Raw genomic sequence first — 14,074 nt, 5'->3', positions numbered from 1 at the left:
GAGCTTATGGTTGTGCCAAGATCTGTCTTTTATGGGTGCCTGCTAATATCTCCTCTCTGACTATGGAAATCCTCCCATTTAAGGGGGAACTCATGCCAATTATAGATGTGTTATGACAGATGAAAAGATCATAACTATGCCTGGCTTCCTTGCAGAGCTGCATTAACACATCTATGACATTTAACAACATGGGAGGATAACCACATGCCTCAACAAAGGTTGACTTTCCCAAAGTTGCTTCACCTTTCATTGCTTCTCTCTGCACCCCTTCCCTGCTCCCCAAGTCCCCTTTCTGTCTGCACATGAGAGAGATGAGCAAACACAGAAAGCAGCAGAGGCTGCGTCTGAGCAGCGAGGATGGAGGGGAGGGGAGGGTCTGGAGGACCCAGAGTCAGTCAGAGATGAAAGTCATCCAGTCCCTCGTTGGGCTGTTTATGTAGATCTGATGAAAGCCAGACGCCTACAGTCCACAGCCTCTCCACCTCCTTGGTGAGTGGCCTTCCTGGGGACGTCCTATTGGGTCTGTTTAGCGAATACCTCTCAGCTTGTAGACAAAATGAAAATGGGGAGGCTTTGGGGTGCACACAAGGGACAAAAAGGTCAGGGGCACCCAGCCAGAGAGATCTGTGAAAATCCAGGGCTGGGGACAGAGGAAGGAAAATACTGCTTGCCTCCCCAAATTTGGGCTGGGGAGCCTGCTAACAGCTGGAGGACTGGGGTAGCCCAACTTCTTAACTTGGAATGTCTGAAGAAATGGGATCGGCGCGCCATTTCTAAACAATGCTGAGTCAGGTCTGCCATAATGCGGCCTCCTTCGCATGGTCCCTCCAGCCCTGTGAGCGAGGGAGGAAATGTCGCCCATGATGACATCTTCCCATCTGCTGGTTTTATTTCCAGATATAACAAGCACGATCTGCAGAAAATCATTGCCAGGAGAATACGAACTGAAACACAAGCGTTTAGGCCCGAAAAAAATAGAGTCATCATTCTGTCTGCTGCGCCCCATGAATGTGCAGGGGGGAGAACAGCTCATTTCTCTGCTCACAGACACAGACGCTTCTCCTCTTGCTGAGAAGAGAAGGGGATTCCTGAGTGACACCCAGAGGGGGCCCACCAGGGAATGTTTTAGGTGGGGGGAAAAGAACTCAGGTTAAGGGCATAGTGAGCTCAGTAAGGGGTTCTCTGGTATTTTGTTACAAATCTTCTTTCTGGACATGCCAGAGGAAAGACAGAGCCATTTGCTCCTTTTCTAGGAGGTCTGCTGTATTAAATAGTTCTAGGATTCATTCTGAGAAACTGTAGACTTTCCAAATGTCCCCTCCATTATCCCATCCCCCATTCCCATCAAAGTAAGAGTTAGCTCCTTCCCTACCAGGTTTTTATTTATTTCACCTTCCGAAAGTTATTTTGTCTTTTGCGAACATAGTGGTTCTTTGTGCACTTGATGTTTTGTCCAAGTAGAATAAAAGTTCCCCGAGACAAGAACAGTTTTGTTTTTGTATACCCTGGGGCTACCACCAGTTCTGGTTAATAGTAGATGCTTAATAAATGCACTTACAATTGAATTAAATGTATTCAGAGTAGGATAATCCCAGCGTAAAAAGGGTGGTTGTGATGCAGGACATACCTCTTATCTTTATCAAATTAAAGAGAAAAGTCTATGGACGAATGTATAAGAAGCTATGAATTAGCAAGTGTAACATTAAAAAGCCTAATGGAATTCATCAAGTCAGTGTGAAATCAAGAGGATAAAGAGTTCAGTGATTGATAAATCTTTAATATAAAAATTGTACAAGAATTTTGATACAAATTACAAGAGGTATTTGGACAAAATATGAATAAAATTCCATTTACATCCCCAAACCCTTATGCATTTTATGCAAAAGACATACTGCAGACAGTTATAGTACAGAAAATACAACAAAAAGAAATATCAAATTAAAAAAGACTTTTAATTTCCTCAGACTACTAATAAAACAAACAAAAAAAACCTTGTTTAGGGTACATACAGTATTTATGAAGCTACCAATGTCACGATAATAGATCAACGTGATGCAAGCTTTTCCTGTCCCTTAGTGCAGTGATCTCATCTTTTTTGTAATAGAGAGTTCAGTTCTGCAAACAGGTTTAACAGGAAAGCCCATGGAAGTGACTAACAAACAAAAAAGGCTAATCCCCAAACCCTGGGAGAGGAACAGGACATACCTTTGCTGCAATCTTTCTCCCAGAAAATATTTCAATTCCCTTTAAAATAGGCCATTTCTGTTGGACAATATACAAGGTTCACTCAAACAGGTCTGTTCTGGAGCCATGACCAAGGGGTTTGGGGTGCATGAGAAAATATTTCCCCAAGAATAAACTTAGACATCTTATTAGATGCTCCATCTTCAATGGGCTAACTCTAGGATCTACTGTAAAGGACAGCTTTCCCCTCTACCTTTTAGGGGAAATGGACAAAAGCAAGGGAAATACCAATTCACAGAATATAGCAAACAGGGTATATGGGAAGTAAAATGGAAATCAACATTTCCCCCCTTCTCTGGGTACCCTGACTGCATTATTATTTAATCTTTATCATACTGCTAAATGATTTGCATATTGAAGAAAGTAGGAAGTCTCAAATATTACAACCTTCCCTTCTTTCTTTCTGTCTCCCACCCAGATTTTGCCCCATTTACTATACCAGAACTGTTGGGAAGTGGCAAGCATCCTTTGCAGGGCATCTGAACCAAAAGTTTACAAAGGAAAGCCAGTGTACCATATTTCATATTGCTAAACAGTCATATCAGATTAATATATAATACTAGAACATCTCATTCACTTATTCACTTTATGTAAACCCTGGGTGGGATAGGACACACAAAAGTTCCAAAGGGATCTGAATCAGGAAGAGGATGTGTTGGGTTTTTTTTTCTTTTTGAGGCCATAGGGGTTGGGGGTGGGTGGGTAGGATTAGATTGGAGGAAAGCAGGAGGACATGGAAGTGATGCCGGGAAAGAAAAGAGAGATTCAGATAAGCAATGAGAAGATTGGATTACTGTACAAAGACATGCAAAAATTCTCCAAATTGAGTACTAGATGAAAAAAAAAATAAACAATCAGCCCTAGTTTATACATCTCAAGTGAACCTATTAACTCAGCACATTGTCTGGGAGCTAAAGAGCAATACCTCACGAATCAATGTTTCTCAGTGCTACTGTACCAATTCACAGCTAGGACAAAGAGGAAGGGATGATGCATTCTCCCCTGGTGTTGAAAGGAGAAAAGGTAGATGGGATTTTACTGAAAAATGTCTCAGGTCAGTTTTCCTTGCGTAGATGAGAGTACAAAGAGCTTTGGGTTTTTCTTTTACTCCTTTCCTAAAACATACATAGAGAGACAGATGAACTGCAGCCAAGCTTCCACCCCCTCCCCACTTCCCCAGAGCTACAACCTCCCCAGAGTCACCTTCTCAGTCCTTGTATCCCTTAACAGAAGTGGGCAGAGTCTGATTAACAATTGATGAGTTTGCCATCTTAACTGTGCATTATCTCAACATCCCATTTGGCAACAGGAAGCCTCAGAAAGTCTTGGTGTATCACTCAGATACTCTTTCCTCAAGAAATATATTTACACCATCTGTTTCTCTCCATTTTTGTTAACATACTCCCCCCAACCCCCCAAGATTCCAACAAAATGGCATAGACTAAATAGAAGAAATTCTGAATAAACTTTTCTTGGAAATGTAATAGAACTTTCTTAGATAGGCTACTCTTCTACTTATGGAGAAAAAAACCCTTTACTTGGAATCTACAATTTGGCAACCAAGTTTTTAATATTAATATTATTAGGCTCTGTCAGAATATGTTTGGATAAATGTTTACAAGATACAGAAATAGATTGGAGATCTTCAAAAGCACACAAAACCAAATGTCTTCCCCTCCCTAACTCAAAGACCTTTTTCAAAGTGTTATCATTTTATTCACATCCTTGGTCACTGCTTAACAAAATGTTTAATTTCAATTTGCCACTGCAGGCTTACTTAGTCAACTTCTTCAGAAAGAATGCTCATTTCCCAAGTTCTCTGCTCAGTCTCTTCCCCTCCCTCTGAATCAAAGATAACATCTACTCCTCACTTCTTAGCTTGGCTTAGCTGGAGCATGGACAAGCAGGAACTCATGGGGACACAGAGAAGAGTCAGATACCGTAGTCCACTGTCCATGGACTGATAGATCCAGCTTTTTGAGGCTGGAGGCAACATGGTATCTTGTGTGGCAAAAAAAAAAGCAGATTATAATTAAACCTTGTAAATGTAGGCATATCTGGCCTGCCACTACTTGGGTCCATGAAAACAGGACTTGTTAAAACTTCACAGGGGCAACTAGGTTGCACAAGAAAAGTACTATAAACAGATGCTCAGCCAAATATCCTTAAAAATGGGATTTTGCAACACTAAGGCAAAATTTGTAATTTATTAATGATTTTTATGGCAAAATGAAGTTGGTTGGGGAAATGATATATGCCTGTAGGTATTGCCATTTGCTAGTTACCAATTAGTAACGTTCTGAATCCTATGTGAGTTCAATAGTGAAAGAAGAGCAGCCAATATCCACAGACCAAGGTTGGTTCAAGATGGTTAAGACTTCAGTTTAGGTTTTCATATTCATTTGTAGTGCATCTTTCCATTTCATAGAGTCCATTTATTTACCATTATTCCCCAGAGAGAGGGTACTTATACTTTGAGAACAAAATTTATACTATGTTACAAGTAAATGTCATATCAATGGATAAAGCCAAAGGCCTACTGCCTTGGGTCTTTCCAGATTGTCAGTCCAGCTGAATTGATATAAAATGATTAGTACTCTTGGACACAATATACTATAGGCAAGAGGGAATCCTAGTCTTTGGACAGGTATCTAAACACTGAGAACCCTGCGTAAGTATGAATGTATTAAATGCTTCTTCCTATGTTCTACTTAAGCTCAACCAATCTGCTTAAAAAATACATTCTTTTTGGCAATACCTCTTATGCAGGATGAGATTGAAACAATTTTCCTCATTAACTCTCCCACCCTCCAGATTCTGGTGAGAAATAACATGTTTTTGCTATTTTCTTAGTGTACAGATCCAGGCGAAAACTTCTAAGGCCATAGCCAATCATTTCCAAATAAATCAGAGCAGAGGTGTCCAGAGCCCGACAATTTCAGATAAGCAAACATAAACAAGAGCTCCTTCCTAGGCAGCATTGCCTAGCTGACCCTTTGTTTGAAAAGTCATCTTGTCACCCTCTTCCTCACATCCTTCCAAGGGCCACCTGAGCCAGCTTTGGGCTGCCCAAAGACATAGCTTGGATGTCCAGATGGGACCTCCTTTCACTCATCGCAGATGTGTATGTTTATGTATATGTGTAAAAGGAAGGGAAGGAGGAAGGAGAGAGAAAAAGAGAGAGAGAGATTGAGACTGTTAACATGTGAGCCTGCATCAGGGAACTCAGTGGAAAGGCCTAGTTTTTGTACTCAATTTCCCCTTCACAAGGGATAAACAGGCAATTACGCATCCTTTTATATTTGATGGCCAAGTGCTGAACTTGAAAGCACAGTATTAGTTTGTGTCCCTTCAGGGCCAGTGCAATAAGTAGCCGGGGGAACTGGGGCTGAGGACGAGAGGGTGTTGTCTGCGGTTAGTGTGACAGTCTTGTCAGCAGCGTTCACATTACTGGAAGGTAATAAAGTGACAAGTAAGTTATTAGAAAGATATGAGGTGAAATTGAGCTGAAGCTCCTTGCCGCTTTGCTTGTTTTTTTCTCCCGTTTTGTAATGGTCCACTATTTGTTACACACTGAGCCTTCCTTGTCTTGCTATCTTATAAAAAAGGCAGTATTTTTTTCAGTAAAGGTCAAATGAATTTACAACATCACACTTTAGAGCAGAGGAATGAAAAAATACTTTTATGACAAGTATAGCATATTACTTCTTTTTAAAAAATATTGCATAATAGTGATACTGACCCAACCAGGGTATATTTGTCATTTTCTTTTTCTTTATTAACCCTGTGTAGGGTTAATAAAAAAAAAAGAAAGATGCCAAATACAGGATAGAATTTGGGGCAGAATTGCTACCCAGGATCTCTCTTCTCCCCCGGTAATTCTACTTGGTTTAGTTCACTATAAAGCTAAAGTTAGGACCAGAGGAACTTGAAGGGGGATGGAAAATGAAGAGGATGGGGTGGTAACTGAAACATTTTAGGGTTCAGTTTTTAAAATGATAATGGTCCAGCACACAAATGTTGGTGAGACTTTAGGAATTCACATGAGAGATTGGAAGGGGAGCCTTGGTTAGACGTGGATTTGCGTTAACAAATAAACAAGAGACTTAGGCCAGCATACCATGGGGCTCTGGGTGAAAGGATAAAAAGTAAGATAATTAAAAAAAAAAAAAATTCTCCATGCCCCCTAGAAAAGTGGATTGTGGGATTACATTTTGGTCAGATTTTTATCTACTCACATAGTCTAATCACAGCTGCTGTGAACAGAAACAGAGACACACCAGCTGCCAATAGCATCTAATCCACATACATCACCATTCTGGCCTGTTATCTACTACTAGCCTACTCCATGTCTAGTGAACATTAGCTGACTCTCTGCAACTTTTCATTCTCTGCCTTCCTTCCATTCGGAGAACGGTGGCTACCTTTTGGTATATTCATTACACCCTTCCACTAGCATCTAAGGAACTCCAAAACTTTTTCACTGGATTTGCTTTTCCTTACAGTTTTTGCTATGGGAAAACTCTCATTATTTGCCATTACTTTTCTCCACTCAGGGGTCAATGGTTCCACTATTTTCTCTCTCATAGTCAATGAAGTTGCCATCCTAAATCTGGGGAATCACAAGGGGTAACAATGTACTTTGAGCTTATTTAGTTATTAGCTCATTTATTCCCTGAAGGAAAAGAGTATTTCTCCTTTCTCAGTTACCAGTATCTTCTAGTTACTCCAGAAGCAGGGTTAATTCTTTTTTTAAATCTACCTTTCACTTTCTCTCTAAAAGGGAACTCTGCGCTCCCTGGACATTTTCCCAGAACCTATCACTTACTTCTTAATTTTTAAAAAGAACCATATATTTTTCCCCTCGGTGATGAACAAAAAGACAGAAGGAGATATGTGGAGGGAGAAGAATGAATAAAAAAGAGAGTGCAGAAAAGTAAAATGCTCAATTCCACTAAAGGAAAAGAACGGTGTTATAAAATAGAGGAGAAACATACTTGAATTTCTTTGAGGAAAAAGTTTGAAGTCATAAGCAAAGCAGAGGTACATTTATAATGTGGAAGAAAGTGAATTTCTGCTGCATGATTTGTATTTTTATAGCGGCAGATGTACCGTGACTTATTACAATTCAATTGTATTTACCATGCTAGTCCATTGAAACCATTGCAAACAGACCAAGTACAAGTTAGAACTGTTCAGGTCAAATCCTAAGCACAGCTCATTCCTCTCCATCTGGCTGCAGTGCTGGTTTCTTTCCTTTGTAAGTTTCACATGGCTCCATCCACAGTTGGTTGGCACATATCTTGAGTGGAGGAAAGAAAGATGAAAGTGCACGTTTTATCTAGTGGAAGCCTAGTGCATGGTTCCCTTGAGTAAAGCAAGGAAGGTTTCCCTGGCAGTAGCCCATCCTTGGCACTTTCAGTGCAATGGGCCATTGCCAAATAAATGGGTTTATTAGCCTCCCTCATCTTACTGAATGGAACTGAGAATCAGCAACTGGGGATCATATGGCATGTACAGTGTTGGTTACCACAGTGGCACCACTGGAGGAGGAATGAGAAAGATTTTATTTAAAATGTTAGGCAGGTCTTTGCATGAGGTTTGGGCAGTGTTAACTATTAGAATATATCAGGCTGAATGAAATGTGGTATCCAGATCAAAGACTGAAATATGTCCAGTTGTTTTGCATGGTTGAATAAATTAATAATAGAACACAGGTTTGAATATTGTGGCCCGCCCTCCTTTTTTTTTTTTTGTTTTAAAAAAGAAGAAAAACAAAGCTCTTGGCAAACTTAGTCTTTCTTCCTTATTCCTCCCTTCTCTCATTCTTTCTTTAAAAAAATTTAGCATGCAGAGTTTTTCCCTAATGTGGACTAAACCCTTTGGGTATTTACAAAAATATACATATATATGTATATGGGTGTGTGTGTGTGTGTGTGTGTGTGTGTGTGTGTAAATGATCAAAACAGGAAATTTAAACATTAGGAGCATGCACATTAACAAAATCACTCTACTTTGTACTTGTGGTGCAAATTCTGGCTGAAATTAATCAACTGGGAGCTGAACCTCTTTTCAATGGGAATTGACATTTTCATAAAGTTCCATGTAGCAAATGATACCTCTATTGAAAGTGTCTGAGGAGAGGAAGACCTGATGTAAACAAAATGAGAAAGATGAAGGGTTCATTGGTTAAAATGTGACTTCTCCACACCCTACCCTCTTCCCAACGAGAACTGAGACACTAATTTTAGTCAGGCTGTGCATATTCGAAGCTCTCCAAATAACTGTTTAGATCCTAGCTATGGGTGAGTGTCAGTTTCAGTTGAGCTGAAGATTTCAGGATTTTGTTTCCTATGTGGCCAGGCACCCTTCCTCTCCCATCCCCCAAACAAACAAACAAAAAAAGTTCTTTACACTTAAAAAATGTCGGTCCATTTCACCTGCTCAGTTCCAAAGCTTACTATAGAAGTTAAGGGACCCAAGGTAGACCAGCAGCATTAGCAGAGAGAAAATGCCTAAAAAATGCCAACTAGTCCAGGGCTTATCTCTATGCCTGCATGCTAACGTATTAGCATGGTTTATGGTTTGTGACAAACATATTAGCTCTAAGCCTTGTTTGGTTGTTGATGTGACCTGCTCCTCACAGTCAGGATTTTAACTCACTCACTAGGGTCACTCAATCTCTTGGCTGACACAAAGTTAAAAGAAAATATGGAAAAGCCATTCATTTGGTACAAGATGATTTCTAATACCCCAACTAAAGGGCAAATTTTTCAACACTACTCCAAAAAATATCTGTTTTTAATAAAACCAAATGTGCCATTTATTTAACTATATGTAAATTCAAAGTCCAGTGTTTTTCACTATTTTTTTGTTATTTTGGTTGAATCTTCAATTTTTTCTTTTTGGCTTATCTATTCACTGTGGCGGTTGACAAGAGTGTAGTCTGGACCATGCTGAATGGATCCCTTTACTGGAAGAGAACGCACATTCATTATTCTAGTGCCATCTTTCACAGGGATACTGTATGTAGGTAGGGCATCAAACAAAGAAAAACATCTCTGTCTACTCAACAAAGACAAGCAACTCTGGGGAACTAAAAAAAAGAACAAAACCCTCAAATGGTCATAGTAATTCCTCAGCTTTTTACTGTAAACATTTGTTGCTTTTGATATGTAGCTTTTAATATGGTTTCTTCTATATATTTTTTTAATACTTTTGGTCTTTTTCTCACTGTAGAATCAAAGAAGATCTAAAGGAAACCCATACCATTCACAAGAAATAAAAATAAAAAAAATAAAAAAAGGATAAAGCTCTTGGACATATTGTTTCTGGAATTTTTTACAAAAACAAATACTGATTCCTCAGCATTATAATGATGCTTATTTTTGGAAACAATAAATACTGTGAGGTACAATGAAACCTAAAGGAACAAGAAAGAAACATATTGACAGTTTCCTTTGGCAAATTTAACGGAAGCGGAAGCTGCAGTGAAAGTTAGAAAAAAAGAATTACAAAACACATGTGAAATAAGAACAATCTGAAGCTTTAAACAAAGGGCATTTCTGAATTTCAGATGAGTAAGAGAAATGTTCTAGGCCATTAAATACAGAAAAGAAATACATTCTCTTTAAGTTAGTTTTGTATTGTCTGCTGAAATATTCCTTGTTTTTTGTTTTTTTTACTGAGGAAAAAAAAACAAACCCAAACAATAAAAACAGTCTACAATATACAACCTAATGGTTTTGGCTGTAGGCAGGACTTAAGTAAATACCATCCTTTAGTCAGTATGTTGTGGTAGCTCAGGCTGCCAATGTGGTTTACCAACTCAGGCAACATCTGTAAACACCGGAAACAAAAAAAAAGGATTTGGAGAATAGTCTCCCTCCCTCCTTTCTCACTCTCGATTGCTCTGTGTCTGACTTTCATTCATTCCCCTTCGATGAATCATGTGGGGAAACACAAAACATTACACAGTGAGAGACCCTATTTTACTCACTTCTCGACTGACTTTTTAGATGGGAAAAGTTGCTCAATTAATAAGGTTCAGCGCATGTTTGCAAAGGTTTGATGTGCTTTCTGCTATCCACTAACTGTCTTTGATTACCTCCATCAACCAAGCCTTAATCATACAAGGACTGAAATGATCATTACAAACCAGACAGCCTCAAAACAGAATAAGCTAGTTAAAGACTTCTTGAATTTCTGCTGTAGTTTTTTAAAAAATACAAGGGTTGAAACTTTGGAAGTGAACACCCAGCCCTTTTACTGTATCCAGTTTTGTTCCGCAGTGAGGCATCTGGGTCTTTGTATCCTGAAATATTATCCTTCCTCAAAAGAATAAATGCCTTGGCTGTCTCACACCACATAATTCTGTTCTCCTTTTATATAATTTAACATATAAGTAAGAAGGATGCAGTGTTGATTCTAATAACATTCGGCACTTGAAAGAATCACCAAGTGTTGTATTTTTTTTTTAAAAAGCGGTTTTCTGGTGGCCGACAAATTGGCCTGTGGTTATGTAGAGTGACTAATTGTATTTTCTTTTCTGGAAACTTGTGCAAAGTTGGCAGTTTTGTGTTAATACTAATACTTTTGTTTGGCATTCATGCCCTATACTGACCAGACCATTTTAATCTAAGTGTTTTTTTTTTTAAAAGACACTTACTGAGTATGGCAATAGTTTAAGGATAAAAAGTAAGCATGGATATTACACATCCCCTTGTAGTGTATGAAAAAAAGTGCATGACTGAATTTATGTAATAGTACAGGACTTTTTTTTATCAGACCAGTGCTGTAAAGCATGCCAGCACCTGTTTACCACTATATCTAGCAGGTAGTAAAAACAAGAGCATGTATCTTTTAAAAATGTGCATTAAAGCTAACATAAATGGATAGAGCTAGCCAGCAAACTATTATTTTCCTGCATATATAACAGCTGAATGTAACTGTAAAAATTAAACAGAAGTTAAACAACCATCAGTACAATTGTTTTACATCATTGGCCTCTCAAGGCTAAATATTTACAGGTGAATCTGCCATGCTTTTAGTTGAAGGTTCTCTCAAAGCCTTAAAGTTCACAAAGACAACTAGAGTTTCCTTTTTTGTTTCTTTTTTCCTCTTTTTCTCTTTTTTTTTTTTTGTTTTTGGCTTTTTTTTTTTTTTGCAGGCAACAGACATGGGAACAACAAACTGTCTCTTTGGAGATGGCCAAGTAATTTTATAATAAATTTGGGGCTAGTTGCAAGTTTGTGTGTGGGTTTTTTTAAAGGACATTTTGTTTTTATCCCCATTGTAAAGATTCCCACCCCTTTCCCAAGAATATAAAGGAAAAAGAACAAAACCCAAAAGCACCTAGTGTTTTTCTCTTTTTTTTAAAAGAAAAAATATATGTATATATGTACACACATACAGGCATATGTGTGTATATACACATATGTATATATATGTCTATATATATACACACACATATATGTACACACACATACACAAAGAATGAATATGGCAGTTCAAACATGGAGGCCATCTGGTGAGAGCTGGCATTTGAATTGTCCATCCTTAAACTAATCTACTGAAGTGAAGGGAATGTTTTTATGGAGATTAGGGTTCTGACTGTGCCGATTTCGGCTGCGCACAGAGGAAAACATCATATTGCAACCTGGGACTTTGCACTTATGCATTTCTCTCAAATGCACTGTTTTGTAGTGCACTCTCAGGGTCCCCTTGTTGCTATACATTTTGTGGCAAATGTTGCACATTATTCCACCACTGTTCACAGACACACTGTTGAACATGAGGGATCCAGGAACTTCAGCCCCGATGCCTACAGGGAGGGCAGGGGCTTCAGCCTTGTGTGCAGACTCCCCACTGTCACTTGCCCCATCAATGTCATCTAGAAGAATCCCTTCATCACTCCCTGCATCAGACTCTCTGGAGGAATGGATGCTGCTGCTGGACTGGATGCTGGAGGTGGTACTCAGGTCTAGGACCATGTAGTCTTCAGCCATACCTCTCCCATAGCCATTCATGTGGGAATCTTCAGTGCCTGCAGGGGAGGAGGCATCTTCCCTTACATCCAACCCCATTTGGTGCTGTGCACCATAGATCTTCACCAAAAATTCATCACGGAGGTCCTTGCTAAGGGAGGGCTGAGATGAGTCTAGGCCCATGTCATCCAGTTCTTTGGTCAACAGTTTTCGGTGCAAGTTTATGTTGGCACTGTGTCTAGGAAAATAAGAGGGAAGGGGGTGGGCAGGTGGGGGGAAAAGGGAGGGATGAGAAAAGGGGGGGGCATTTTTAAATTGACTCTGCTTTCATGAAGATATCATATAAAATACATTCACTGCCAAGGATACCATCTTAAAATCATAAACATTTCTGCTATTTCCTCAGGGCTCAGAATGGGTAAGTGGTAGAAGGGGTGATGGGGGAGTTCTAAACTAACATTATCTTTGTGAGACAGTCAGACCTCTCACTGGATTCAAATCCCAAACCATGCTGCTTTCCTGAGTAACTGATCTGTTAGTTTGACTAAGGTAGGTGTGTGTGTGTGTGTGTGTGTGTGTGTGTGTGTGTGTGTGTGTGTGTGTGTGTGTGTGTGTGTGTGTGTGTGTGTGTGTGTGTGTGTGCGCGTGTATGCGTGTGTGTGTGTATGCACCTCAAAATAGGCTTTTTAGAACATGACACTAGGACATTCTAGAAAGAAACGGGAAATGCCCTCTTAGGGGTCAGTATTTTAGCTTACCTTTCCTTTTGTTTAGAGAAATTCAGAGGACAAACTAAAATTGTGAGAAAATTACATTGAAGAAGTGGGTAAGCTACAGAATCAAACCTATGAGGTCACTTGGCACAAGTCTGAGTATTCATGAAGACTTAAAGGACGGTGCCTGGTAGTTTTAAATCAACCAAGCAAGGGGTTTTAATAACCTTCCTATATATTAGCAATTTAAGATAAACTATAAAAATAAAGCCTATTTTCTCAGTATATTTGGAATCACATCTTATTACAAAGATAAAATCAATGTATTTTTGAAAAGTTCCTGCACTTTAATATTTGCCTGCTTCACACTAGTTAGATTTGTTTTCAGCTATATGAAAAATGAAAAAAGTAGACTTTCTTGCCTTTTTTTAAAATAAAAATTAATTCCCCCCTCCCCCTACTAAAGGAGAAAAAACCTTAGGGACAGGACAAAAATGTGTACACAATCAATGGTCTCCTCTCCCCCATTCCCCGCCCCCCCAAAACTAATCTCAATTTTTAACCAAATCCTGTATTTGTAGACAAGCAAAACTCATGTGCAACTTCCTGGGAGTTTTGTGTAGAAAACAGAGAATTTGTCCCAGAGCATCCATAGGGATGTCATGATTTACCAAGTCTGATATGCTGTTATCTATCTGAACAACATTGCCTTGGTCTTTCCCCCCCCCCGTTTATTTTAAAAGCCCCCATGGGCATATACCTCTCTCCACCTGACAAGGCTTACATGTTAAACATCTACAATGAAAGCTACTATTGCCAGAAGAATTAATAGTAATAGCAATAACTTCTCAGGAATGAGAGAAGTTCAACATTATACTGGATTGTTACAATTAAAACAACCAAAATTGGCAAATGAAAAGTTTGAGATATCGCCTGTAAAAAATTAGACGAGGACTTTAAGACCCAAAGAAGTCACTTAGCAATTTGGATACAAGAGCGGATGATTTTTCTTGAAATGAAGGGTGGTTGAGAGGTATGTGCCAAATAGACAAAGAAGATGGAAAAGTTTTCCACCTTTCCACACAATACAATAATAGCACTCTTGATTTTGTAAGGGCAGAGGCATTACAC

The 14,074-nt window shown here is 39.1% G+C and overlaps 1 protein-coding gene across 11 annotated transcripts in view; it reads right to left on the bottom strand.

The window, feature by feature from the left end:
• Nucleotides 1-1,756: 1,756 nt before the first annotated feature.
• The window catches only part of BNC2 (basonuclin zinc finger protein 2), a 512,918-nt gene continuing 500,600 nt past the window's right edge, over nt 1,757-14,074 (bottom strand). For all 11 annotated transcript variants that reach the window (XM_072655796.1, XM_072655875.1, XM_072655805.1 and 8 more), the window contains one exon: nt 1,757-12,468. In XM_072655796.1, the coding sequence (XP_072511897.1) occupies nt 11,808-12,468 (661 nt within the window). In that variant the 3' untranslated portion in view covers nt 1,757-11,807. The remainder of the gene's footprint in view (nt 12,469-14,074) is intronic.

The sequence above is a fragment of the Notamacropus eugenii genome, chromosome 1, assembly GCF_028372415.1.
Source record: "Notamacropus eugenii isolate mMacEug1 chromosome 1, mMacEug1.pri_v2, whole genome shotgun sequence".
Lineage (NCBI taxonomy): Eukaryota > Metazoa > Chordata > Mammalia > Diprotodontia > Macropodidae > Notamacropus > Notamacropus eugenii.
This window is presented reverse-complemented; position numbering and strand designations above follow the sequence as displayed.